At 50.2% G+C, this 24055-nt stretch overlaps 1 protein-coding gene across 1 annotated transcript in view; it reads left to right on the forward strand.

The window, feature by feature from the left end:
* The first annotated feature begins 11800 nt into the window (after positions 1-11800).
* The window catches only part of PLCG2 (phospholipase C gamma 2), a 156943-nt gene continuing 144688 nt past the window's right edge, over positions 11801-24055 (forward strand). The window contains 3 exon segments of the mRNA XM_019413075.2: positions 11801-11820; positions 16379-16531; positions 16533-16614. Coding sequence (XP_019268620.1) covers positions 16421-16531; positions 16533-16614 — 193 coding nt within the window. The 5' untranslated portion in view covers positions 11801-11820; positions 16379-16420.

The raw sequence follows: 24055 nt of genomic DNA on the forward strand, positions 1-24055 counted from the left end.
TGGGCACTGTTTATAGTGGCAGCAGCTGTGACCTTTAGAACCAAGAGGAAAACTTCCCTCATGGATTCAGGCTGTCCTGTCCACACTTGAGACCATAAACTGTCATTCCCCCAAAATACGGAGGATGTGGGGCAGGGGCGTGAAACACAGCCACTCATGGAGGAAGGCTCTGTGCATCTTTTGCTAGAAGGGAGACCCCTGGGAGGGGGAAGTTGCTCCCCCCTTCATGGCTTTCAGGGATGCACCCACTCTGTGCCCCTCAAAAGCAAGCAGCACCCCTCTTGGGGACTTGGCACGTGCCTGAGAAGTTCCTCCTCTAGATGCTCACTTAGCCGGCCTCTCCTCCTCCTCAGGTCCTGCTCAGATGACCTCTTCTCCAGGAGGACTTTGTGACTGCCATATCTAAATTCCCTTTCACTTCCCTCGTTATACCCATCTGCTTTGTCACAGCCCTTGCACTTTGTCCCCGCCATCTGGAATGACCTTGGTAATTTGTTTCCTGGTTTACGGTCTGTCTTCCCCATTAGAAAGTAAGAGCCACAGGAAATCTTTGGTCCACCCCCAGCTCCTGTAACAGTGCCTGGCGCAAAAATGTCTGTGCCTAGAATGCACAACCGCGTGCAGAGAACGTCTTGACCAGTCTTCCTGCCTTCAGCCTGGCTCCCTCCTCCCACCCTCCCCTGCTCACACGGTGGATTTTCCAAGCCAGAAATCATCCAGGTCACTCTTCTGCTCTAAGACCTTCAGTAGCTCCCTATTGCCCCCAGGTAAAGTCCAAATGCGTTAGCAAGACTCAGCCTGTCTCAAGCCCTGCCTTCCTTCCGGGCACGTACACCCTTCACTCGGGCAGAACTGAGTCCCTGACCAGAGTGTATCGCCCATGCTTGTCTGCAGAGACCCGCCCTCCCTCCCCCTGTCCCCACTCAGCTGACTGCTCTCGCCTGTCACTGGCCTCAGAGGGAAACTCACTACTTTCAGGAAGCCTTGCTGACCCTGTTTTCCCAAACCTGCATTTAATTATTCCTTCTCCCTCAAACCCCACCTAGCCCTTATCTGTATTGTATCCTTTTTTTTTTTTAAAGTAAAATATGATTTACACTCAGTAAAATTCACTCTTTTTGGTATATAGTATATGAGTTTTGGCAAATACATATAGTTGTGTAATCTCATGACAGTCAAACTAGAAAACAATTTCATCACCTCTCCCCGTTGCTTTGTGCTTTTTGTAGTCAGCTCCGAGCCCCTGGCCATCAGGGATCTATTTTTTTTTTTTCAAACGTTTATTTATTTTTGACAGAGAGAGGGAGCAGGGGACAGGAAGAGAGAGAGAGAGAGGGACAGAGGATCCGATGCAGGCTCAGCGCTGACAGCAGTGAGCCCATACGGGACTCGAACTCACAAAACTCACGAACCATGAGATCATGACCTGAGCTGCAAGATCATGACCTGAGCCGAAGTCTGACACTCAACAGACTGAGCCACTCAGGCGCCTGCGTGATCAATTTTCTCTGTGGTTTTGCCTCTTCCAGAACGTCGGATCAGTGGAATCTTACTGTTGTGGCTTTCTGATTCTGGTCTTTCACTTAGCCTTGTGCATTCGAGGTTCCTCCTTGGTGTTGCCAGTTTGTTCCCGCTGGCGATGAGTGCCCTTTCAGCGTCTGGATACTTTGTTTATTCTTTCACTTGTGAAAGGCATTTATCTGGGTTGTTTCTTACTTTCAGTGATGATGAGCACTGCTGCTGTAAACCTTGGCATCCAGGTTTTCACAGGGACATTTGTTTTCATCACCCTTGGGTGAATACTTAGATGTGGGTTTCCCGGGTCATACGGTGAACATACGTGCACCTTTTTAAGAAACTGCCCAGCTGTTTTCCGCGGAGGCTGCCCCGTTTGGCTTCCCACCAGCCACTCCACATGCTCTCCAGAGCAGGGTATTGTCAATTGGTTTTAGTGTGGCCATTTTAACAGTTCCGTAACCTTTTTTTCTTTTTACCTACTCGGCTGTGACCTCCTGAAAGACAACGAATCTTTCCTTGTCCTCAGAGCCTAGGAGAGTGCCTGACACATAGTAGGTACTTCGTAAATGCTTATGAGCTGAATGGGTGATCTACTGAATTGGTGTCTAAGGAGAATTTGTCTCAGATTCCATGGATGGAAGGCTAATCAATGTTCCCTCTCCCGAGGGAATTCATTATGAGGTGGTCTTTCTGGAATCTGCCAGCAAAACCTCCTTATCTTTGTGGCTCACACCTCTCTATATCTGCCCAAAGTGCCCAGACTGCTTTCCATCTCTGAAAAGGCTCATCATGTTGTCTCTTTCACTGTTGTTTCAGTGGGAGCTATTGGTACCCATACTAAAGAGTACAAAAGAATCATGGGGTGGGGGTGGGGGTGTTTAGAATGCAGTCCCTAGGCTCCACCCCCAGGGTCCTGATTCATGAGGCGCAGCATATCTGGGTGCATCTCAGACCTCCCTGAGAACTCCCCAGGGGAGACACAAGTCCTCTGTAGGCGTGGAAATAACTCCAGTGGAAATAAGCCCAGTGCCTTCAGAGGCCAACTCTACAGGTCATTTAATGCCTCTGAACCTCAGTTTCCTCATCTGTAAAATAAACACGGAAATAATCGAGCTTCCCAGCTTTGTTGTGATGACTAAATGCATTTATTGAATGTAAGGTCCTGGCACAAGGTAGGCATTAAATAAATTTTTACTGATTTTGGTAAACCGCAAAGATTTTAAATGTTTTTTTTCCACTCCTCAGCTAACTACCTCGTATTTTAATGTTTTTATTGATGCATAACATAATGTGGAAAAGTGCACTTAATGTAAGTGTACAGCTCAATTAGTTTTCACACACGGAACACATTGGTGTGACCAGTGTCACATAGACAGAATGTGGCACACCCCTGGGATCCCCCCTCAGCTTACCTCTCATCATCTTTTTTTTTTTTTTTTTTTTTTTTACTTTTTAAAATGTTTATTTATTTTTGAGAGGGAGAGAGTGCAAGCAGGGGAGGGGCAGAGAGAAAGAGGGAGATACAGAATCCCAAGCAGGCTTGGGGCTCCGAGCTGTCAGCACAGAGCCCAACACGGGACTCGAACTCACAAACCATGTGATCATGACCTGAGTCGAAGTCAGATGCTCAACTGACTGAGCCACCTAGGTGCCTACATCACCATCTTCTAAAGTGACCATTCTGCTGAATGACAGCCTTAATTTTCAGTTTATACACACACACACACACACACACACACACACACACACACACAAAGTCAAGTTAGCTAACATAGTTTTTGTTTTCCAGTATAACTAAACTGTGTTCAGTAAAGAATATTTGGAAAACATTGTAACCACAAGTCAGAGATGACCTGTTAACACATTGAGCGGCCTTTTTAAAATATTTATTTTGGGGGGTGCCTGGGTGTCTCAGTCACTTAAGCTTCTGACTTTTTTTTTTTTTAATTTTTAAAAAGTGTTTATTTATTTTTGAGAGAGTCAGAGACAGAATATGAGTGGGTTAGGGGCAGAGAGAGAGGGAGACACAGAATCCAAAGCAGGCTTCAGGCTCTGAGCTGTTAGCACAGAGCCCAATGTGGGGCTGGAACCCATGAGCTGTGAGATCATGACCTGAGCCGAAGCCGGATGCCCAACTGACTGAGCCACCCAGGTGCCCCAAGCATCTGACTCTTGATTTTGGCTCAGGTCATGATCTCACAGTCTCAGGAGATGACAGCACAGAGCCTGCTTGGGATCCTCTCTCTCTCTCTCTCTCTCTCTCTCTCCCCCTCCCTGCCCCTCCTCCACTCCCAAACGCACTCTCTCTCAAAATAAATAAACTAAATAAACTTTATGAAGTTTAAAAAATAAAATCTTTATTTTTTTTATTGAGATATACATAGAGTTGCACAAGTTGTAAGTGTAAGGTTCATTTTCATCAAGTGACCAGCCCTTGTAACTACAGGATCAAAACTGAGAATGTCACAGCCGCCAAGACCCTTCCTTCTGCCCCCTCCCCAAAAGAAACACTATTCTGACTTTAAGGGCATTGATCAGCTTTGCCTAACCAGCTTGGAGTATAACAGAACTACTCTCTGTCTCTCTCTGGTGCTCTTGGAAAGCTCTCTTGCATCCTTCGAGACCCAGTTCTGAGGTCGTCTCCTCCAAGAAGTCTTCCCAGCCCCTCGGTTTATCCCTCTAACCCAGCTCTCATCATTCTTTAGTAGTAAATGCCTCTTCCTGCCATCTCTCCCTGGAGAGAGTAGTAACTGTCTCTCCCTGCCTTACATAACACAGGGTATAGTGGGTTGATTGAATCATGACCCTCCCCCCAAAAGATCTAAGTCCTAACCCCTTGTACCTGTGAAGCTGGCAATAGGGTCTTTGAGGACGTAATGAAGGATCTCAATTTAGAGCCCACTCTATATCCAGTAATAGTGTCCTCACCAGAGAAAGGAGAGAGAGATTTGAGACACAGATACAGGGAAGACCATCACTGAAGACGAAACAGAGGTGGGAGGGGTGGAGTCCCAGCCCAAGGAATGCGGGGGGGGGGGGGGGGGGGGGGCGGGGGATGGAGGGCAGCTGCTGGCAGCAAAGACAGAGGCCTGGGTGTGTTCTCCCCCAGAGCCTCCAGAGGGAACCACCCCCTGCTGATACTGGGACTCCAGACTTTGGGCCTCCAGAACTGCAGGAGAATACATTTCTGTTGTTTGAAGCCATCCAGTCTATGGGACTTTGTAGCACCGCCCCTGGACTGAGCAAGAACCAGGTTGGGGGCTTGCTGGCCTGTAGTGGGGACAAAAGGGAAGCCCCATCCTCAGATTGAGCTTTCTCTGACGCTCACCACCACCACCACCAGTTCCCCTGTTTTGCTACACACCCTCAAGGCAGCCTCACGTGATTTGAAGGAAGCTGACCCTGTCCCCTGCATCCAGCCAGATATGGAATCCCATTCCTTGGAGAATGACTGAGGCAGAATGGGCTGTGACCCAATTCTGATCAATGACACGGAAGAGAAGGCATGCTGGGGGCTTTGGGGGAAAATGTTCTTCTTTCTGGCTTTTCCCCCTTCGGGTCTGGCTGCCGGGAGAGGCAGATATGGAAAGGATCTTGATCCCGCTGATGTACTTGAACTTCTGACTGCTCCCTGACTGCCCCCCAACCATTCCCGGGCTTCCAGCGGCATGAGATTCCAGATGGCCTTTTTGTGGCAGCTGGGCACATCCTAACTTACACTCCAGCCATGAGAGGGAGGATCGGGAAACTGAGACTCACAGAGACTAAGTCACTGCACTGGGGACACAAGATAGGAACGTGGCAGAGGCAGGATTCACACCGCGGCCTGTCTCCATGTCCTGCTTTTTCAGCAGCTGCTTCACAGTTGCTCTTGGTTTTAAACTGTCTCTCTTGATTTTACACGAGGCCTAGGGCCTGGGAGAGGCCCACCTGCAGCCAGTTCCCGGCACAGCAGAGACAGTGTGTTGTGTGTCCGTAACAAAGCGATGGCTGCGTGACTGCCCTGTCGGCTCCGGGGTCCCACTTAACCAGGAGTGGTGCCCAGGACCTGGACACACATTAGCTGACTCACTCCTGCACAGCAACCCTAACACTGATGAAGAAACTGAACCTCACAGGGGATGGCAGTTCTGTGCAGAGCCGCGCAGACAGTGAGGGGCAGAACAGGGTTTCGAACTCTCTCAGTCTCACTCTGGAGGCCCCACCTATAATATACTCTCACCGGGTGGGACTTCGTTGATTATTGCTGTCTCCCTGGAGCCCAGCAGCTCCTGGCTCCGCGAAGGCACCCAGCAAGTGTTTGATGAATGAATAAATGAGCCCCAGCAGGAACTTGAGGCTTGAGAAGCTGAAAGAAAAGCCATGGGACCAGAAACTTTTCCAAGCAGGCCTCAGTTTAGACAGCAGACTCCTCCAGCTCAATAGCAAAGAAACAAATAACCTGATTTAAAAGTGGCCAAAGGACTTGAACGGACATTTCTCCAAAGAAGACACATTTCTCCAAAGCCAACAAGGTAGGGGAGCCCTTGGGTGGCTCAGTCGGTTAAGCATCCAACTCTTGGTTTCGGCTCAGGTCATGATCTCAAGGTTGGGGGGGATTGAGCCCCACTTCAGGCTCTGGTTGACAGCATGAAGCCTGCTTGGGATGCTCTTTCTCTGTCTCTCTCTGCCCCTCCCCCACTTGCTCTCCCTGAAAATAAATAAATAAACATTTAAAAAACTGGAAACAAACAAACAAAAAGAAAGCAAGCCAACAAGGTATATGAAAAGACACCCAACATGACTAATCACCAGGGAAAGGCAAATGAAAACCCCGTCACACCTGTTAGAGTAGCCAGTATAGAAAAAAAAAAAAAGAGGTAACAAGTGTTGGTGAGGATGTGGAGAGAAGCAGACCTGGTTGCACTGTTGGTCGGAATGCAAACTGGTGCAGCCACTTTTGTCTGGAAATCGGCGAGGAGGTTCCTCACAATATTAAAACCAGCACTGCCACATGATCCAGCAATTCCACTTCTGGGTATATATTTCTCAAAAAAAAAAAAAAAAAAAATCGAAGACAGGACCATGAAGAGATATCTGCACTCCATATTCATGGCAGCGTCACTCCCAACAGCCAAGACATGGAAACAACCTAAATGTCCATCGATAGGTAAACAGATAAAGACAACGTCATATGTACATACAATGGATATTCAGCCTTTAAAAGGAAGGAAAGCCGACCGTCTGCAGCCACGTGGATGGCTCTGGAGGACATTATGCTAAACGAAGTAAGCCAGTCACACAGGGCACCTGTTGCATGGTTCCACTCCTGGGACACATCTAAAGGGGGCAGACTTCTAGGGGCGCCTGGGGGGCTCAGTCAGGTAAGCGTCCGGCTTCGGCTCAGGTCACGATCTCTGGTTTGTGAGTTCGAGCCCCACATCGGGCTCTGTGCTGACAGCTCAGAGCCTGGAGCCTGCTTCGGATTCTGTGTCTCCCTCTCTTTCTGCCCTTCCCCCACTCTCTCTCTGTCTCTCTCTCTCTCAAAAATAAATAAACATTAAAAAAAAAAAAAAGGCAAACTTCTAGAGGCAAAGAACAGAAATGGTGGTTGCCAGGAGCTGGGAGAAAAGGGAAACGGGGAGATGCTCCATGGTTACAGAGTCTCTGCCACACAAGATGAGCAAATTCTAAGAGCTCCGCTACACAACATTGTGTCTACAGTTGACAAGACGCTATCGCACATCAAAAAATGTGTTAAGAGGGCAGACATCGTGTTAAGTGTTCTTATCACACATGCACACCCAAAATGTAGCTCAAAAAGAAACAGAATAACAAAGCGACAAGGGGGGGTGGGGGGAACCTTTGATGGTAACATGGGTGTATGGGTAGGTCCGAACTTATCAAATTGTATCTATTACACTGGGTGTTGTATGGAAACCAGTTTGACAATAAATTTCATATATTGAATAAATAAATAAATAAATAAAAATTGTATCTATTAATTAAGCACAGCTTTTCGTATAACAGTTATGCCTCAATCAAGCTGAAGAGCAAAAGAGCTGAGGGTCCCCTGCCCCTCTCCCACCCCCACCCCCAATCTGCTGGGCCCGCTTAACCCTGCCGAGGTCTGGGGGCTTTTCTGGGTGGTACTTCCTCTCACAGAGGCCTGCCAGCCAGCAGCTGGGACTGGGCTTGTCCCCAGGGGACATGCATTTCTCTGAACAATGTCAGGAAAGGAAACCAAACTCAAAGGCTCTCAGGGACTTTCTGATCGTTTTTTGGCGCTGGGGGTGGACGGGTAGGTCGGCGCGTTCCCTGGGGTGGGGTGAGGGGCTTTACTGGTGGCTGGGGTAAGGAAGAGGCCTAGGTCGGGAAGGCCTGTGGTACACCAGTGATTATTAGAACAAGAGGCCTTACTGATTGAAGCTGTGTTATGATAACCTCCTCTGCCCATTACCTTGAATTCTTTAAACAACCTTCTAAGGTAGGGTTTTTGTTTTTGTTTTTTTGAACAGCTTTACTGAGATATAAGTCACATACCATACAGTTGACCCTTTAAAAATATACAGTTCAATGGCTTTTGGTGTATTCACGGAACTTTTCTACTGTCTTCACAAAATTTTAGAACTTTTTTTTATCACTCCAGAGAGAAACCCTGGACCTTCCAGGACCCGCATGACCTCAGTCTTGAGGTCAAGCAACCACGAATCTGCTTTCTGTCTCTACAGATTTGCCTCTTCTGGACATCTCAAAGGATGGTGTGATGGGGAGGCTGGAGGCTCAGAGAGGGTGCCTGACCAGCTTAAGGTCACACAGCTAAGGAAGGGGCAGACTTGGGACTTGAACCCGGATCTCCCTATTCTTCAAGGCCACACCTTTCCACTGCACCACGGGGCTTTTCTTCTTTCCCATCACAGTATTAAGAATGGTCAGCTCTGCTGGTGGAACCCAGGATACCTGCTTTAGGTTGTATTTAATCCTTGCCATCTCTCCAGGGAGACAAGTACAGTTATGCCCATTTTACAGAGAGGGAAACAGAAACACCGAGGGCCTAATGGTTCAGTGCACTGTGGCTGCTAGTAAATGGAAGAAGGTTATGGGAAAAACAACAACAACAACAACAACAAGAACAAGAACAAACACGTGCATATTGAGGCCGGGTGAGGAGCACAGGATAAAAAGTTGAGACAATTTTGATGAAAAGACCATTTTCTTTTGGGTTATGCCCCCTCCACCCTCACCGCCCCTTCTTCTTTCTTTTTATATGAAAAGGAAAAGAAAGTTCCCTCCACCCTTTGAGGTCACTTCCTGACCCATTTGAGAATCTGTGTGGGGTGGTTACAAACTCACTTCTCCCTGCCTGAATGCCTCCTGTTAATGCTTTGAGTGGGCAGTGGGCCTATGTGTTCATGGGCACTGGCACCAGACAGACCTGGGTTCTGGGTTTAAATCCTACCCCCGTCCCCCCCCAACTGAACACTTGTGAGTCCTACATGGGACACTGTTTGTTTGTTTGTTTGTTTTTGACCGGGTGGATTCTCCGCCTACCTACTGTGCTTTGGAAAAGAAATGTCATTTTGTCTTTGAGTCCTCCCAGAAGGAAGCAGGGAGGGGCCCATGTGTCAATTATTTTGAACAAACAAGCTGAGGTTTAAGAAAAAGAGGTGAGAAGCTCCAGAGATTCCCCTTCATTGCACTGGATTCCTTTAAAAATTTGTTTTAACGTTTCAAACGCACAAACCGTGAAATCATGACCTGAGCTGAATGAAGTCAGACGCTTAACCGACTGAGCCACCCAGGCGCCCCTGCACTGGATTCCTGTTCGCCTGAAGGTAAACAATGAGATGAAGAAGACAGACAATTAAAAATATGAAAAAGCAACCTGCCATCTACTATGACCGTCATCTCATACACCATGGATATCTGAACCCCGAAGATACCGTAGGCGCACAAATCAGGTTAAAAGAGAGTTCTTTGACTCGAAGCATGTACTACATGTTCTTTCGTTGCTTGACCCCAGGGGACCAGAGAAAGCTCCAGCCAGGATTAGCATCTGTTTGGACAGAGGTTAGGAGCAAGGGCTCCAGGAGTGGCCTCCAAAACTGCTGCTTGCACACAGCAGTCATTTCATCAGCAGGAGCTTGAACACGCTTCCCTATAACAGGCAGATTTTGTAAGAATAAATTGCACATACGTGCAGTTGTGCTGATAGCTCATGCACGTTCCATAACAGGTACCAAAATACAAGTGCCAAAAAGATTGATGGAAATAAATATAAGGTGAAGTACTTAAAAAAAAAAAAAAAGGCAAAGAAATTTAACCTAGAGTTAGCCGTTATTTTTTGGAAATTGGCCCCATGATTCCAAGTGGCTGACGTCATAACAAGTCTTTCAAAGATCTCTTTAGAAAACTGCAGTAGTCCGTGAACAGTAATTGGTACATTCCTGAGACGGGGCAGGGAAGGAAATGAATCTATGGATTTCTGAAGTCGGTAAATGTGACCCGTGACTTCAGATACACCATGTTCCCTCGGGGCAACATCCATAAGTTCACAAAATGCTCTAACTCAACAGTTTAGGAGTAAAACTGATGTGCTCCGAGAAGGCTGTAGGTGACCCTAAAGCTGGCTGGAATCGCCAAGAAGACACTTGCGTCAAAGATGCACGTGAAAAGTTTGAATAACATGGCTTCACAAAACCCAAGAATGGAAAAGTCATATTTCTAAAAAAAAAAAAAAAAAAAAAGAAAGAAAAAAAAGTTACATCATACGGTTTGTGACTGCAAATTGGCATGTGCAGCTAAATTAATCAACTAAATACAGTAATTAGGCATTTGACTATGTCTTCCATACACTTAGTTTACAGAGTGAGCCATTAAAAACACAAAAAAAACCCAAAAAAACTCTCGATGCACCTGGGTGGCTCAGTCCGTTGACTTCGGCTCAGGTCATGATCCCACAGTTTGTGGGTTCGAGCCCCCCGTCGGGCTGTGTGCTGACAGCTCGGAGCCTGAAGCCTGCTTCGGATTCTGTGCCTCCCTCTCTCTCTGCCCCTCCCCTGCTCACTGTCTGTCTTTCAAAAATAAACATTAAAATGGGGCGCCTGGGTGGCTCAGTCGGTTAAGCAGCCGACTTCGGCTCAGGTCATGATCTCGCGCTCCGTGAGTTCGAGCCCCGCGTCGGGCTCTGTGCTGACAGCTCACAGCCTGGAGCCTGTTTCGGATTCTGTGTCTCCCTCTCTCTCTGCCCCCTCCCTGTTCGTGCTCTGTCTCTCCCTGTCTCAAAAATAAATAAAACGTTAAAAAAAAAAATTAAAAAAAAAATTAAAAAAAAATCTTCTCATTGGGAAATTGGGAGATCAATTTCCGGTTCTACGTTTCTTAAACTGTTTTGATCCCGTCTGACAGATGGGGAGACTGAGGCCGAGTGTATTTAAGTGGTTTGCCCAAGGTAGGAAGAGGTGCTTGCTGTGCCACCAGCGCAGCCTCGGTGACGATTTCAAATTCGGCCGGGAACAGCCCACTCCAGGCAATTAAGAGGAGTTCGTTAAACGCACGGAGAACACCTGAATGCAGCAGGCGCTCCATAAATGCTGCTACGCCGCCGCCTGCAAGCTCCCTCTCTCCGGCTCGCCGGGGGCCTGGGGCGGCTCGCTCCCTCTCCCCCGGCCGCGGAGGCACGGTCCCCGGCGCCGAGTCGGTGTCCGGGTGCGCGGCCGGGGCGGGCGGGGCAGGGCCGCCTGGAGGCCGCGGGGGGCGGGCCGGGGCGCGGGGGGCGGCCCCCAGGAGTCACGTGGCGCGCGGCCGCGGCCGAAGCAGAAGTAGCAGCGCCCGCGTCGGAGGGCGCGCGCCGCAGGGAGTGCCCGGAGCCGGGACCCGCGGCCGGGGCTCGGCCAGGTGAGTGGCCGGGCCGGGCGGGGAGCGCGCGCGGGCGCCCGGGGAGGGCGGGGTGGGGCGGGGGGGAAGCGCGCGCCCGGACAGTCCGGCGCCGGGGCGGGCAGGAGCGGGGCGTGCCGTCGGGGGGCCCCGCAGCCCGCGGTGCCCGGGGCCCGGGCAGTGCGGGCGGGGGTCGGGGCCTGGCCGCCGGCCACTTCCTCACCGGGAACGGCGCCGCCTCGCCGGTCGGTGCCCGGGGACCGCCCCGGCTTTGAATGGGAACCCGGAGGATGCGGCGCGGCTGGCGGTCGGAGGGTCGCGCCGGCGTTGGCGTTCAAGGCTCCCGTGGCCGTGGGGTCGTGCGCCGCTTCCCGGCCGCGTCTGTGGCCGGGGCTCGCTGAGTCCGGGCGGCCGGGCGGGCCCCAGGCACTTCCCCGTATTGCACAGGTGGCTGTGGGTGGGTGGCTGGCGGCGCGATACCACGGAAGGCGCGGCCCTCACCCAGGAGAAACCGGGAGAGTTTGGGGGGGATCCGTGTTTCCCTGTCCCACCCCACAGCTGCGTGTGTGCATAATTATGTGTGCTCGTCTGTGCGTTTTCCTGGTTATGTTTAACGAGGTCATCACCGCCATAGCGGAAGAATTCGAGGGGCAACCGCGTCTCATTTAGACTGGGGGGTTGGCGCCTGGATTCTTGCGGAGAACGGGGAGGGGCTCTCCTAGCACCCCGATCTTAAACTACGCGGAAAGAGTCTGGCGGGCTGAGGGGGGTGACGTGGCGCAAGGAAAGAGGTGGCCTTGCTAATCACCTTAATTTGAATTGGAGTTCCAGCTGTGTGACCCTGGGCACGTTAAAGAACCTCTCTGAACTTCCTTACCCTGGATGCTGGGGCTGCCCAAACGTACATTCCAGGGCTGTGGAAAATTGAGGCCTGTCTATGAAAAGGGTGCCTGGCTCGTGGTTGACCCTCTGGCTAAGGGCCCTGCCTGGGGCTTGGCCATTATCCTTAGCTACGCTTCTGCAGAGAGGGCTTTACCAATTTTGGAGCCCGTGCCAGGCCCAGCAGTTAGCCTGCTACCAAGGTGTGTACCAGCGCGGGGACAGTACTCCCTGAGGATTTCGTTGATGCCGAAATTGCCTAGTGCCGCTGCTGCCGCCCCCACCAACCCGTCCCCCCACCCCACCTCTATCTCCCCCTCCTACACACCTTCCCCCTCCCCCCACCTTGAGCCCTTGAGGCTTCTCTGCAAGAGGCAAAACGGGCACCCCACGAATAGCCCTTTGGCTGGGTGCAGTTGGTGGAAAATGGCCGGTAAGAAAATTTGAAAACACTTGTTAATTTGGAAAACAGCAAAACACAAGAAAAAGCTCATCCTTATGTTACCACTTAAGTTAATAAAAAGTCAGGGAACCCCCTCTTCCCTGCAAAGTAACCACTTTCCTTGGATTTATAAGCAGGCAGCCTTTAAAAAAAATAATTCTATGATGCTTACTGGTTTGCAACTCCCCCCCCCCCCCCCCATCTATTTCATGAATCTTTCTGGATCCAATTGCTTATAAATTTTCCCCATGGTTTCTGATAGTTACTGAGTAATCCTTGGTGTGCATGTCTCCTTATTTCTTTAAGGGCCCTCCTTCCTTCCCAGTTGTGTTCTTTTTTTTTTTTTTTTTTCTTTTCTGTTACAGATAATGCTTCTGCGAATATCTTTGTGTTTCCTTCTGCACACAGGTGACTGCTCCTCAAAGCGTATGCATGTTTTATGTTTTAATAGATGCTCACAGGTTGTCTCCTCAAAAAAAGAGAGTTGAGCTCATTCACACTTAGGTGCAGTGGCCGCCCCTCCAGTGAAAATGAGTTTCTGCAGGGTGGGTGTGAGATGTGGCATCACCTTCCTTCCTTTCAGCTGCAGGACAGGGGCAGCTGCCTCTCAGGAATGTGTGCAGAGCTCAACAGAATTGTCCTGTGGGATTTTATACGAAATCCTTTATGGGCCTAACGTTTCTTCTGAGCTCAGGGAAGAGAAGAAAACTTCCCTGCTTCCTAGTCCTGGGTCCTTGTCTCCCGGAAGTTTATTTCAAGCATGGAAAGGACGTGGAAAGTAGAAATGGCAAAACCTCTTATTAAATCTCAGACACCGTAAGTCCTTTTGCAAAGTTACCCGGGGAGGATGAGAAACAGGAAAAAGGGATTTCAAGGCTATTTCATTTTTTTTCTCTTGAAAGCAGAAGAAAAATGGGAATTGTCCTTGCTGCCTGGTGCCTTCCTTTGGGGAGAAGGCCTGGGAGACCCCCTTGCCTTAGCTGCTGAAGCATCAAACTCTGGGAGCCTGAGTCGGGAGCTGGCTGGATCTTGTTGGTTGAGTCCAAGGATATTGTGGCCATAAGGGCCTGTTTCCAGTTCCTGGCGAGAGGCAACAGGGGAGACTTGATGTTTACAGTTGTGCCAGTCCACTGGGCTTCCGAGCTGGAAGTGACCAGAATCCGGGAATGTTTAAGTCCAAGCCCTTCTCAGAGCCAGAGTCAGAAAAAAACTGAGGGCCCTGGTGGCTCCTGGCCGGCAGGTGTAATCAGAGGTGGAGGTGGGAAGGGGTGTGTTTCCTATTTATGCTTTGCCGCATGGTGACCTGGAGCCCTGGGAGGGAGCTCCAGAGGCGCATGGCTGAGGGTGGTCAGCTTGGTGAGAGCTGGGATCAGGTGCAAATCCTGCTCCTGCCACTTTCTAGCTGTGTGACCTTGGACAAGTCCTTTAACTTGAGAGGGATGAGGGGCTACCAAATTAGCTTGTTTCTAGCCAGATTCTGCCATGGGATTCTGAGTTCCACAAGACGGGTACTAACAGAGTCAGGGTGTGGGATTCAGACCAGGGTTCTGCCCTTGGTGCTGCCACATTTGTGTGTGTGACCTTGATTATGTAATTTCCCCTCTCAGGACTTGTGTTTTCACCTCTGGTATTTCTCCTTGAGATAAATGAGATAAACCAGGTATAGCAGGTGCTGGGACTTGGGAAAAAGCCAATAAAGAGCTGGTTTACCAGGACGAGACTGGCCCCAGGCACCTGGTCTCCCTGTCCCCCCTCATGGCTTACAGGGTGATGGGGCAGGAGGCTCATTTTGGGCAGAGTTTGTGGCCCACTTGTCTTGCTGCTGGGCCTTTGCCTAAGGCTGTTCCTCTGATGAGAACACTATTCCCTTCTGCTTTACCTTTTGAGAAGATTGGATTCAGATCCCTTCCTCTCCCAGAAGCTTTCTCTGTCCTAAGTAGGGGTTGAGCTGACAGGTCTGCTTCTAAGTGGGCAGAGAGCAGGTGTAATTCATGAGTTGATCTCCAGCTGCCAGATACCTGTGGAGCTGCCTTTGGCTATGGGTGTGAGCTGGAGGGAAGAAGGGGGCAGAGGGCAAGGCCTGGGCCTCTCCCCACTGCCCCTCGCCTCATTTGCATGCCAGTCCCCAGCTCAGTTCCTGGCATAGAGTTGACACTCCACATGTTGAACAGCTGACTGGTTAATATTATGAGGCCCTGCTAAGTGCTGGGGGCTGTACATACATCGTAGCTTCCAGTCCTTCCAGTGCCCCTTGAGGCTGGTATTACCTCCATTTTAAGATGAGGGAACGGAGGCCCTGATTTTGAGTGGCTTGGCAGGAGGCCTCCGGAAGGCCCGCATGGCCCTGGCTGAACACCTGCCTCTCTACAGAGTAACAGCTGTGGGCTCCTGATCCTGTGGGATTTGGGGCAGGGGTGGGGGGGGAGGGGGTGGGTGGAGGGGAGGGTGGGAGGGGTGGGTGGAGGGGGGGTGGTGAATAATGAAGATGCATGGAAAAATTGATGGAGGTCGTAGCGATAGCAAAATCTGGGGAGCATTGACTTGTGTCATTGTTGTAAGGGCTCCAAGATCTCTCTCTCTACCTGGTTTAATCCAAGAACTTCCTCCGAGATTCTGTTACGTCTCCCCCTTCACAAGTGTGGAAGTACAGCATAGGCTTGGGGAGGGTCTGCCCCTAGAGAGCCTTCTATCTGACTCCCCTCTGCAGAGTGAGGGGTCAGGGCGTGACTGCAGCCGGCTGCTCAGAGGGGGTGACATGATTTCATGTTGTTGGAAACAGGGCCTCTAGCTACTGGTCTGGACTGGACTGGAGGGGGCCGGGGCAGAAAGGGGAGACCAGGTGGGCGATTAGAATAATCCAGGTGTGAGATCCTGGGAGGAGCCCGTGACTGGGGAAGATGAATTGCATCTGCTGACGGATTGGACACAGGTGTGAATGCCACCAGACCCGGCTGGTTCCAGGATTTGGGGCCCAGCACCTTTCTCTGCGGGGGCATCAGTGCTGTTTGAGAACACCTGCGTGCTGAGCAGAAGGCCAGTGTCCTGCTGGTGGCATCGCAGTGAAGGCTTTCCTCACTGTCCCCACGACCCCATTTTAGAAGGGATGCGACCGAGGCTTTCAGAGGTCGTGCAGCCTGCCCAGGCCACATGGTCGGCTGAAAGCCCCACCAGGACTTGAACTTTGAACTTGAGGCTGCTGGGCCCCGATGTTTTCTGTCTTTGTGGCTCCGTTTCCGTGCAGAGGTCTCCACAGACGCATTCTTGAAGTGGTTTAGTTGATAGTATTTTTTTCTCTTCTCAAGTTCACTTAGATGGGGAGGGAAATCTAGGCAGAAGAGAAGAGGATGCCGGGGGTGGGGAGTGGAGCCAGCCTGGACTGCTTTGGCTATTCAAATACTCTACAGCCTGGAAGAGTGTGGGAGGGCCGGGTTCCCTGCCAGGCTGGAGTGATTTGGTTATTCAAAGCCGGGATGACAGCTGAGTCATTGAGGTCAGAGGGGCTCCTCCCACACCTCCACGTGTATTTCAACCTCTGTGCGTCCTGTCTGCGCTGAGTGGTCCACGATTCCCCGCCTGGAGAATCTTCCAAAACCCCTCCTGTTGGGCGTGAGACAGGATTTTGGCCGTTAGTTAACGAATTCCTCCTCCCCAAACCCAATTCACTCCTTTATTCTGCCTTTCCAGCGTCCTGTTCCCTCACGCCTCCCACCGCGTCCTCTGCCAAAAATGACCGCCATGGTCAACATGGACACCCTTCCTGAATATGAGAAGAGTCAGATCAAGAGAACCCTGGAGCTGGGCACGGTGATGACTGTGTTCAGCTTTCGTAAGTCTACCCCCCGAGCGGAGGACTGTCCAGGTGATCATGGAGACGCGGCAGGTGGCCTGGAGCAAGACGGCTGACAAGATTGAAGGCTTCTGTGAGTAGCCCCTCCTGCCTTCACTTGCTCTTGTGCTTGTTGTTGGTTTGGGTGTCATTATTCTTCTGGAAATGGAAGCGTGGCCGTTCTGCCCTGAGTATCTGTTGGGGTTTAGAGTAGGTGGGGGAAGTTGAGCCAGAGAATCGTGGGGGGTGGGGGGGGGGGGGAGGGGAGGAACGGAGGCCCCAGGGGCCAACTTGGAAATGACATTCAGATGGCTCACCTGGGCTGGCGGGGGTGTGCTCCCTGCCTGACCGCATCGGGGACCTTTTGGTTTCTGTAGCCGGTCAAGCGACCTGCCCTGCTCTGCCTTCGTAAGGACCAAGTGACAGAACTGCAGGAATCCTGGCTTGGTAGGCAGATAGGCCTGTTTTGTTTTACTATGAACCACAGAACGAGAGGCCTTCGCTCTTCGCCTCCGCGGGGACAGAGCGTGTCAGAATATTCTGGAGCTTTTAAATGAAGCTCAAGTCCTGGGAGGTGGTGTCTTCGTTCCCCACCCGCCTCAGATTGGGGCAATTGGCTCAGTTCCTAAAGCTTCTAAGGCTGTTGTCAACAAACGGAGTAAGGAGACTTAAGCAATTTTCAGTTGCAGAGACTTGCTTTAATTGGCATTTTTTTGTATGGACTCTTTTTTTTTTTTTTTAATGTCAATTGAAAAATTAAAATATGCTTGGAAAAATCAAACAATTCATAAATAAATGTCTCTCCTCCCCAGTCCCACTCTGTGCCCCCGGGGTGGTCAAGCTCATTACCAAGAAGTTCTTTTGTCTTCTAGAGTATTCTATGCTTGTGAAATGCATGGGTCATGTTTTTTTCCAGGAATGGGTCCTTACTACTTAAACTTCTGCACTTTGATTTCTTTCTTTTTTTTTTTTAATTTAATTTTTTTTTTATGTTTTAAAGTTTATTTTTGAGAGAGAGAGAGAGAGAGAGGAGACAGTGTGAGCTGGGGAGGGGCAGAGAGAGAGAAAGACAGAATCTAAAGCAGGCTCCAGGCTCCAAGCTGTCAGCACACAGCCGACGCGGGACTGGAACCCACGAACCGCGAGATCGTGACCTGAGTGGAAGTTGGATACTTAACTAACTGAGCCACCCAAGCACCCTCAGATTTCTTTTTTTAATTTAATGATCATTTGGAGGTGGGTTCTGATCATCCCACTGGTCTACCTGCTGCTTTCACAGCCTCATAACATCTGGCTGCGTGAAATGGTCTGACCACCCCCCCCCCCGCCCGCCCGCCCCCCCCACCCACCCCAGATGGACAGTTGGGTGATTTCAAGTTTTTTGTTATCAGCTGCTGCAAATTTTTCTTTTTTTCTTTTTCTTTTCTTTTTTCCTTTTTCTTTTTTCTTTTTTTCTTCTTTTTTCTCCTTTTTATGCAAAAACTCTATTGAGATAATTCACATACCATACAATTCACCCATTCAAAACGAACAGTGAAGTGGTTTTTAGTGTATTCATGCGTCTGCACAACCAACCATGTTTCGAACCTTTACGGTCACCTCGAAAGGAAAATCCGTTCCCTATCGCCCTCACCCTCTTCCCTTGCCATAAGCAACTGCGAGTCTCCTTCCCGTCTCCGTTGATTTCCCTGTCGGGGGCACTTCCTGTAAGTGCAATTCTAGAATATGAAGCCTTCTGTGTCTGGCTTCATTCCTTTAGCATGACGACCCTGAGGTTCATCCACGTTGTAGCGTGTCTGTGCTTCATTCCTTTGTCCGGTTGAATAATAATCCCTCGTGTGGATTTTCCACAATTTGTTCACTCATTGATGGACCTTTGGGCCGTCCCCACTTCATGGCTGCAGTGACTCGTGTCAGGAACGTCCGTGTACAAGTTCTTGTGAGGGTGTGTGTCTTCATTCCTCTTGGGTCTGTGCCTAGGAGCATAGTTGTTGGGTCCTGTGGTGGTGACTCTGTGTAGCCATTTTAGGAGCCGCCGGACTGTTTGCAAGGTGGCTGCAGCCTGTTACATTCCCACCAGCGGTGTGTGGGGGCTGTCTTTGCTCCTTTTATTGTTAGAGGGTATATCTGAAGGATGACTTCCTTCGGGGGAGTTTGGCAGCACCCAACAAAAGCCCATGAGGTAGGACGGTACCTGTTCCCAAGCCTTGATCTGTACCTCAGTGGGGTTCTGAACTTGGCCGTTCACAGGTCACCTCTGCTAGCTTGGCGTAGCTCTTCATTCGATGGCTCTTACCGTGAGTTCGATTAAACAGCTTTCCAAAAATTTTCTCCTGGCTTCGTAGCCAGGTATGTCTCCGGTGTCACAGAACCTGAGCCCTGTTGTGAAAACACCCGTGTGTTTAAGCAGCTGACTTTCCCCCCAGTTTTGCTTGCATTTGGCCACACTCCACCTCCCAAGTGGCCCAGAAACCTGGTGCAGCTGGGGTGGAGGTGGGGACCTGGGGAGTGTGCAACGGGCACTGATGGTAAATGCAGGGTGCCATACTGAGAGTGGACAGTGGGTCCCAAGCCCGGCTGATCATTAGAAATCCACAGGGGTTTTTTTTAAATGTTTTTTTTTTTTTTAATGTTTATTATTTATTTCTGAGAGAGACAGAGTGCAGTGGGTGAAGAGGCAGAGAGAGGGAGGCACAGAATCTGAAGCAGGCTCCAGGCTCCGAGGTGTCCGCACAGAGCCCTTTGTGGGGCTCGAACCCACAAACCATGAGATTATGATCTGAGCCAAAGTTGGACGTTCAACTGACTGAGCGTGGGAGGCTTTTAAAAGTACAACCTAGGGCGCCTGGGTGGCGCAGTCGGTTAAGCCTCCGACTTCAGCCAGGTCACGATCTCGCGGTCCGTGAGTTCGAGCCCCGCGTCGGGCTCTGGGCTGATGGCTCAGAGCCTGGAGCCTGTTTCCGATTCTGTGTCTCCCTCTCTCTCTGCCCCTCCCCCTTTCATGCTCTGTCTCTCTCTGTCCCAAAAATAAATAAATAAAAAACATTGAAAAAAAAAAAAAAAAAAAAAGTACAACCTAGGGGCGCCTGGGTGGCGCAGTCAGTTAAGCGTCCGACTTCAGCCAGGTCACGATCTCGCGGTCCGTGAGTTCGAGCCCCGCGTCAGGCTCTGGGCTGATGGCTGGGAGCCTGGAGCCTGTTTCCGATTCTGTGTCTCCCTCTCTCTCTGCCCCTCCCCCGTTCATGCTCTGTCTCTCTCTGTCCCAAAACTAAATAAAAAACGTTGAAAAAAAAAAAAATTAAAAGTACAACCTACTGGAACATTCTTGGGAAGCTCATTCTAAGGGGCACGAGACCAGATTTTGGCACCTGAAATCCACGTCTGTAGGTGTTCCTTCTGTTAACTAAACGCCGTTCTGCCCTCTCCCTGGAGAGGCTGAGGATGACTATCATTCACTAGGTAGGTTGGGGCTCAGTATTTTAATAAGCTCCCCAGGGGCACCTGGGTGGCTCAGTCGGTTAAGCGTCTAACTCTTGCTTGGTCTTGGCTCAGGTCATGATCTCACAGTTTGTGGGATCAGGCCCTGCATTGGGCTCTGTGCTCTGTGGAGCCTGCTTGGGATATTCTCGCCGCCTCTCCCCTGCTCCTGCTCTCTTTCTCTCTCTCAAAATAAATAAACACTAAAAGAACCCCACCACAGGTGGTCCTGGTAACCAGCCAGGTTTGGTGTATGCTGCTCCAGAGACGACCACCTAACCTTCCTTTGTTCTGTATTTCAGTGTCTTCTCTGCCAGGCACTGTCCTAGGTACTGAAGACATGGCTGTAACTAGATTCTAATCCTCATGGAGCTAACAGTGTTTCATTAGGAACAAGCAGCATGGGCTTTGACTTCCAGCACCGTTTGAGAGGCTTTGCTGCGTGACCATGGGCAAGTTACATCTGCTTTCCAAAATTAAATTCTCTTACGTCTAGAAAGGGAATGATATTGGTGTCCATAACCTCTTGGGTTCTGGGCTGCGGGGGGAGAAGAGGAAGGATGGATCCCCTGCCCTGGTGGGGAGCAGACTTAGCAACTGGCCAGTGCAGGATCGTGTGATCAGTACCACAGTGAGTGTCTAGGCTGGGTACCCTGTGAGGAAGGAGGGTTCTTACTGGTCTGGGTGTAGAGGAGGGGGAATAGGTGGAGGCCTCTCCCAGAGGAGCTTCTTGGGTGGTGACTTAGAGGAGAGAATTGCTGGGTGGCCTGCAAGATGGCTGTCCTGAAGCAGGATCAGCAGGTGGCATTGAATATGAGCGAGTAGGTTTGTGGGTCAGAGATTTGGGCAGGGCTCAGCTGGGTGACTCTATTCTTTGTGACCTGGACTGAGGTCATTTGGTGATATTCAGGTGGTATGTCACTTGGTCTGGAAGTTTCCAGAATCTTCACTCCCATGTCTGGGGCCTTGGTGGTGATGGCTGGAAAGATGCGGATAAATGGAAGTTGGGATAAATGAGTGCCTATCGCTGCTGGACCCAGAGCAGTTGGGCTTACATGGTGCCTGGCATCCCCCCAGAGGGTGTGTTCCAAGAGTCCCAGGCAGAAGCTGCTTAGCGTCAGGAGTCCCAGAGCATCACTCGCACCAGCTTAGGTCACCAAGGCCAACTCCAATTCAAGGAATGGGGACTCCCCTCTTGAGGAGTGGTGGCATGCATGTCCAGGGTGGAAAGGAGCTGGTAGTGGCTGTCCACCTTGGAGCCAGGCCACCGTGAGTACATCTGGACTCCGGATCCAGACCTGTAGCTCAAGTCCCTGCTCTGCCACCTGCTAAGTATGTGATCTGAGCCACTCTGTGCCTCAGTTTACCTGTCTGTCAAAATGAGGTGATAGATCCTATTTAATATGAATTACATGAGTTTTAAGATAGGCAAGAATTAAGTGGACTTTATTTAATGTACTTTAAAAAAAATAGATTTTAATGTTTATATTTGAGAAAGTGTGAGTGGGGGAGGTACAGAGAGAGAGGGAGAGAGAGGATCCAAAGCAGGCTCTGTGCTGACAGCAGAGAGCCTGATGCGGGGCTCGAATTCACAAACTGTGAGATCATGAGCTGAGCTGAAGTTGGATGCTTAACCGACTGAGCCACCCAGGTGCCCCAGTGTGCTTTTTTAATACGTGGGAAATATTGCATAATTGAAATGGAACACAATAAAAGAAAAAAGAAACTGGTAGGGAGTCCCAAGCACTGGCTTCTTTTTTTTTTTTATAAGTATTTAAAAAAATTTTTTGATATTTATTTTTGAGAGAAAGAGACAGAGCATGAGTGGGGGGAGAGGCAAAGAGAGGGAGACACAGAATCCAAAGCAGACTCCAGGCTCTGAGCTGGCAGCACAGAGTCCGACACGGGGCTTGAACCACAAACCACGAGATCATGACTTGAGCTAAAGTCAGATGCTTAACACACTGAGCCACCCAGGCGTGCCTCCCCTGCCAATGCCCCCAAGCCCTGGCTTCTAGAGAAGACTAGATCTTAAGCCACTCACCTCTTGGCTGTCAGTTTCCCTTTTACTTTCCAAGGGTGATGGTAAGATGCTGACCGGGCTTCCTTCCAACCCTGGCCTCCTGGAGAGCCTTGGAATATAGGGAGGGAGCCCATGGGCCAGCTGGGAGATGCTGTGTGTGCGTTTTCTTCACTTCCAGGGGCATCAGCTGAGTCTCCAGCTAGAAAGGAGCCCACTCGGGGGCCTTTCTGAGTTCACCCTTTAGGGCCCTGCTACATCTTCTGCATTTGGGGGGCCTGGAATGTGCCTTGGGAGCTGACGCAGGGCCACCTGTTTGTGGAGTCTGGATAGGGTTGGTGGGGCGATGGGCCGCCTTGGAGGGTGTGGACCATGGCCATCTCTACTGAATAGGCTCCTGTCCTGAAGTTTGCACGCATGTCTTCTCCATCTGCTTATTTTTGGCAAGTTATGGCTGCTGGTGAATGAGGGATTCTCAAAAATAGGAGCTGTTCTGTTTCCCTGGTTTGGGTCCTTGGCGTGGCCGCCTGGCGATGACGATGACGTTGTCGATGACGGGAGCCGCCTCTAACGAGTGCTGTCTGTGTACTGGTGCCTGTGTAAGCACATCACGTACAACAGCTCATTAATTCTTCACAGTGACCCCGGGAAGCTCTGTTTATGAGGGCACGGAGTCCTGTGGAGACTAGGTGACGTGCCCAAGGCCACACAGCCACGAACGGGCAGAGCTATAACTTGTATTCATGCTGTCTGCCTTCAGAGTCTCATATCTTCTTCCTGCTGTGTTCCTTTCTCTTCCTGGGTGATCTCTGATGTTTCAGTTCTGTGTGTGATGGAGAAGCACGTTGCTGGGGACCCAAGAACAGCAGTTCGACTCAAGTTTTCATTTTTACAATGGGAGGGAAATGCGTCCATTCCTTATGTGTGCAGAGGACACGCTTGGCTGGGTGCTGGAGATGCCAGGAGGAGGAGGCCTCTTGAAGTGCCCTGGTTAGCAGGGAGACAGGCGTGCCAAGAGACCACACAGTGTGGACAGCTGCTGACAGAGCCAGGGCCATTGAAACGGCGTGGTTCTTATCCCCGCTAGTTCTGAAATCCATCTTGGGGCTTCGAAGCCATTAAAAAAATGATTATTTTTGAAAGTTGTTATCGAAATGTTTTTGAAACGGTGGAGAAGTGGTTGTTTTTGTACCGGCATCATCCCCCGCCTGCAAAGAAATGCATTGTCTGAAAGCGGCCCCCACACTCCTTCAGTCAAACATCCCATCAGAAAGGAGATTCAGCCAATGCCCTCCGTGTCTGTAAACTTATTTATTTGTTGGTTTAGATGTGTGGTTATGGTTCACGATAGCAGGGACTTGAGAGTCTGAGTGCCTGGATCTCCTCCCAGCCCTGCCACCTCATTGGGGTGTGATCTTGGGCCACTTGTCACCTCTTTGTGCCTCCGTTTCCTCACCTGTAAAAACAGTAATGAAAGAATGCCTTGCATCAGACTTCTGGGAGCCTTCACTGAAGTAATACAGGGGCAGTGCTCTCGACACTGCTGAGCACAGCAGAGGCAGGTTCTCAAGTATTGGCTGCTCTTGGCATCCTTGTCATGGTCCTTGTCATTGTCCTCATCAAACATAAAGGGAAATGGTACTGGAGAAAGGATGAGATAAATATTAGAACTTCCATTTATACAGTGATTTTCCTTCCTGATCGCCTTCTGGCGTATATACTCTCCATGACAGAGACCGCTGGTACGAAAAACAGAACTGGCCTTTTCATTCTTGACCTTGATTCAGACTTGCTTGGCTGCTGGACGGTTGAGGAATTGATTTCTGTGGTTGTTCATGGGTTGTTTTCTGTCCTGGATAACGATTACTTGTTCTTAGAATTTGTTCCTTTGTTGATTTTAGCAAATACTCAAAGGACTGAGTGTGTGTTTGGTGTTAGACTTGTCACTGGGAATAAAGTGTCGAATAGGGCCACAGAGATCCATAAAGCAACTTACAGTTTCCTAGGACAGAAAAAGCCAAACTAATCATTCAAGCAT

The sequence above is a fragment of the Panthera pardus genome, unplaced genomic scaffold, assembly GCF_024362965.1.
Source record: "Panthera pardus isolate Hobbes unplaced genomic scaffold, ASM2436296v1 HiC_scaffold_19, whole genome shotgun sequence".
Taxonomy (NCBI): domain Eukaryota; kingdom Metazoa; phylum Chordata; class Mammalia; order Carnivora; family Felidae; genus Panthera; species Panthera pardus.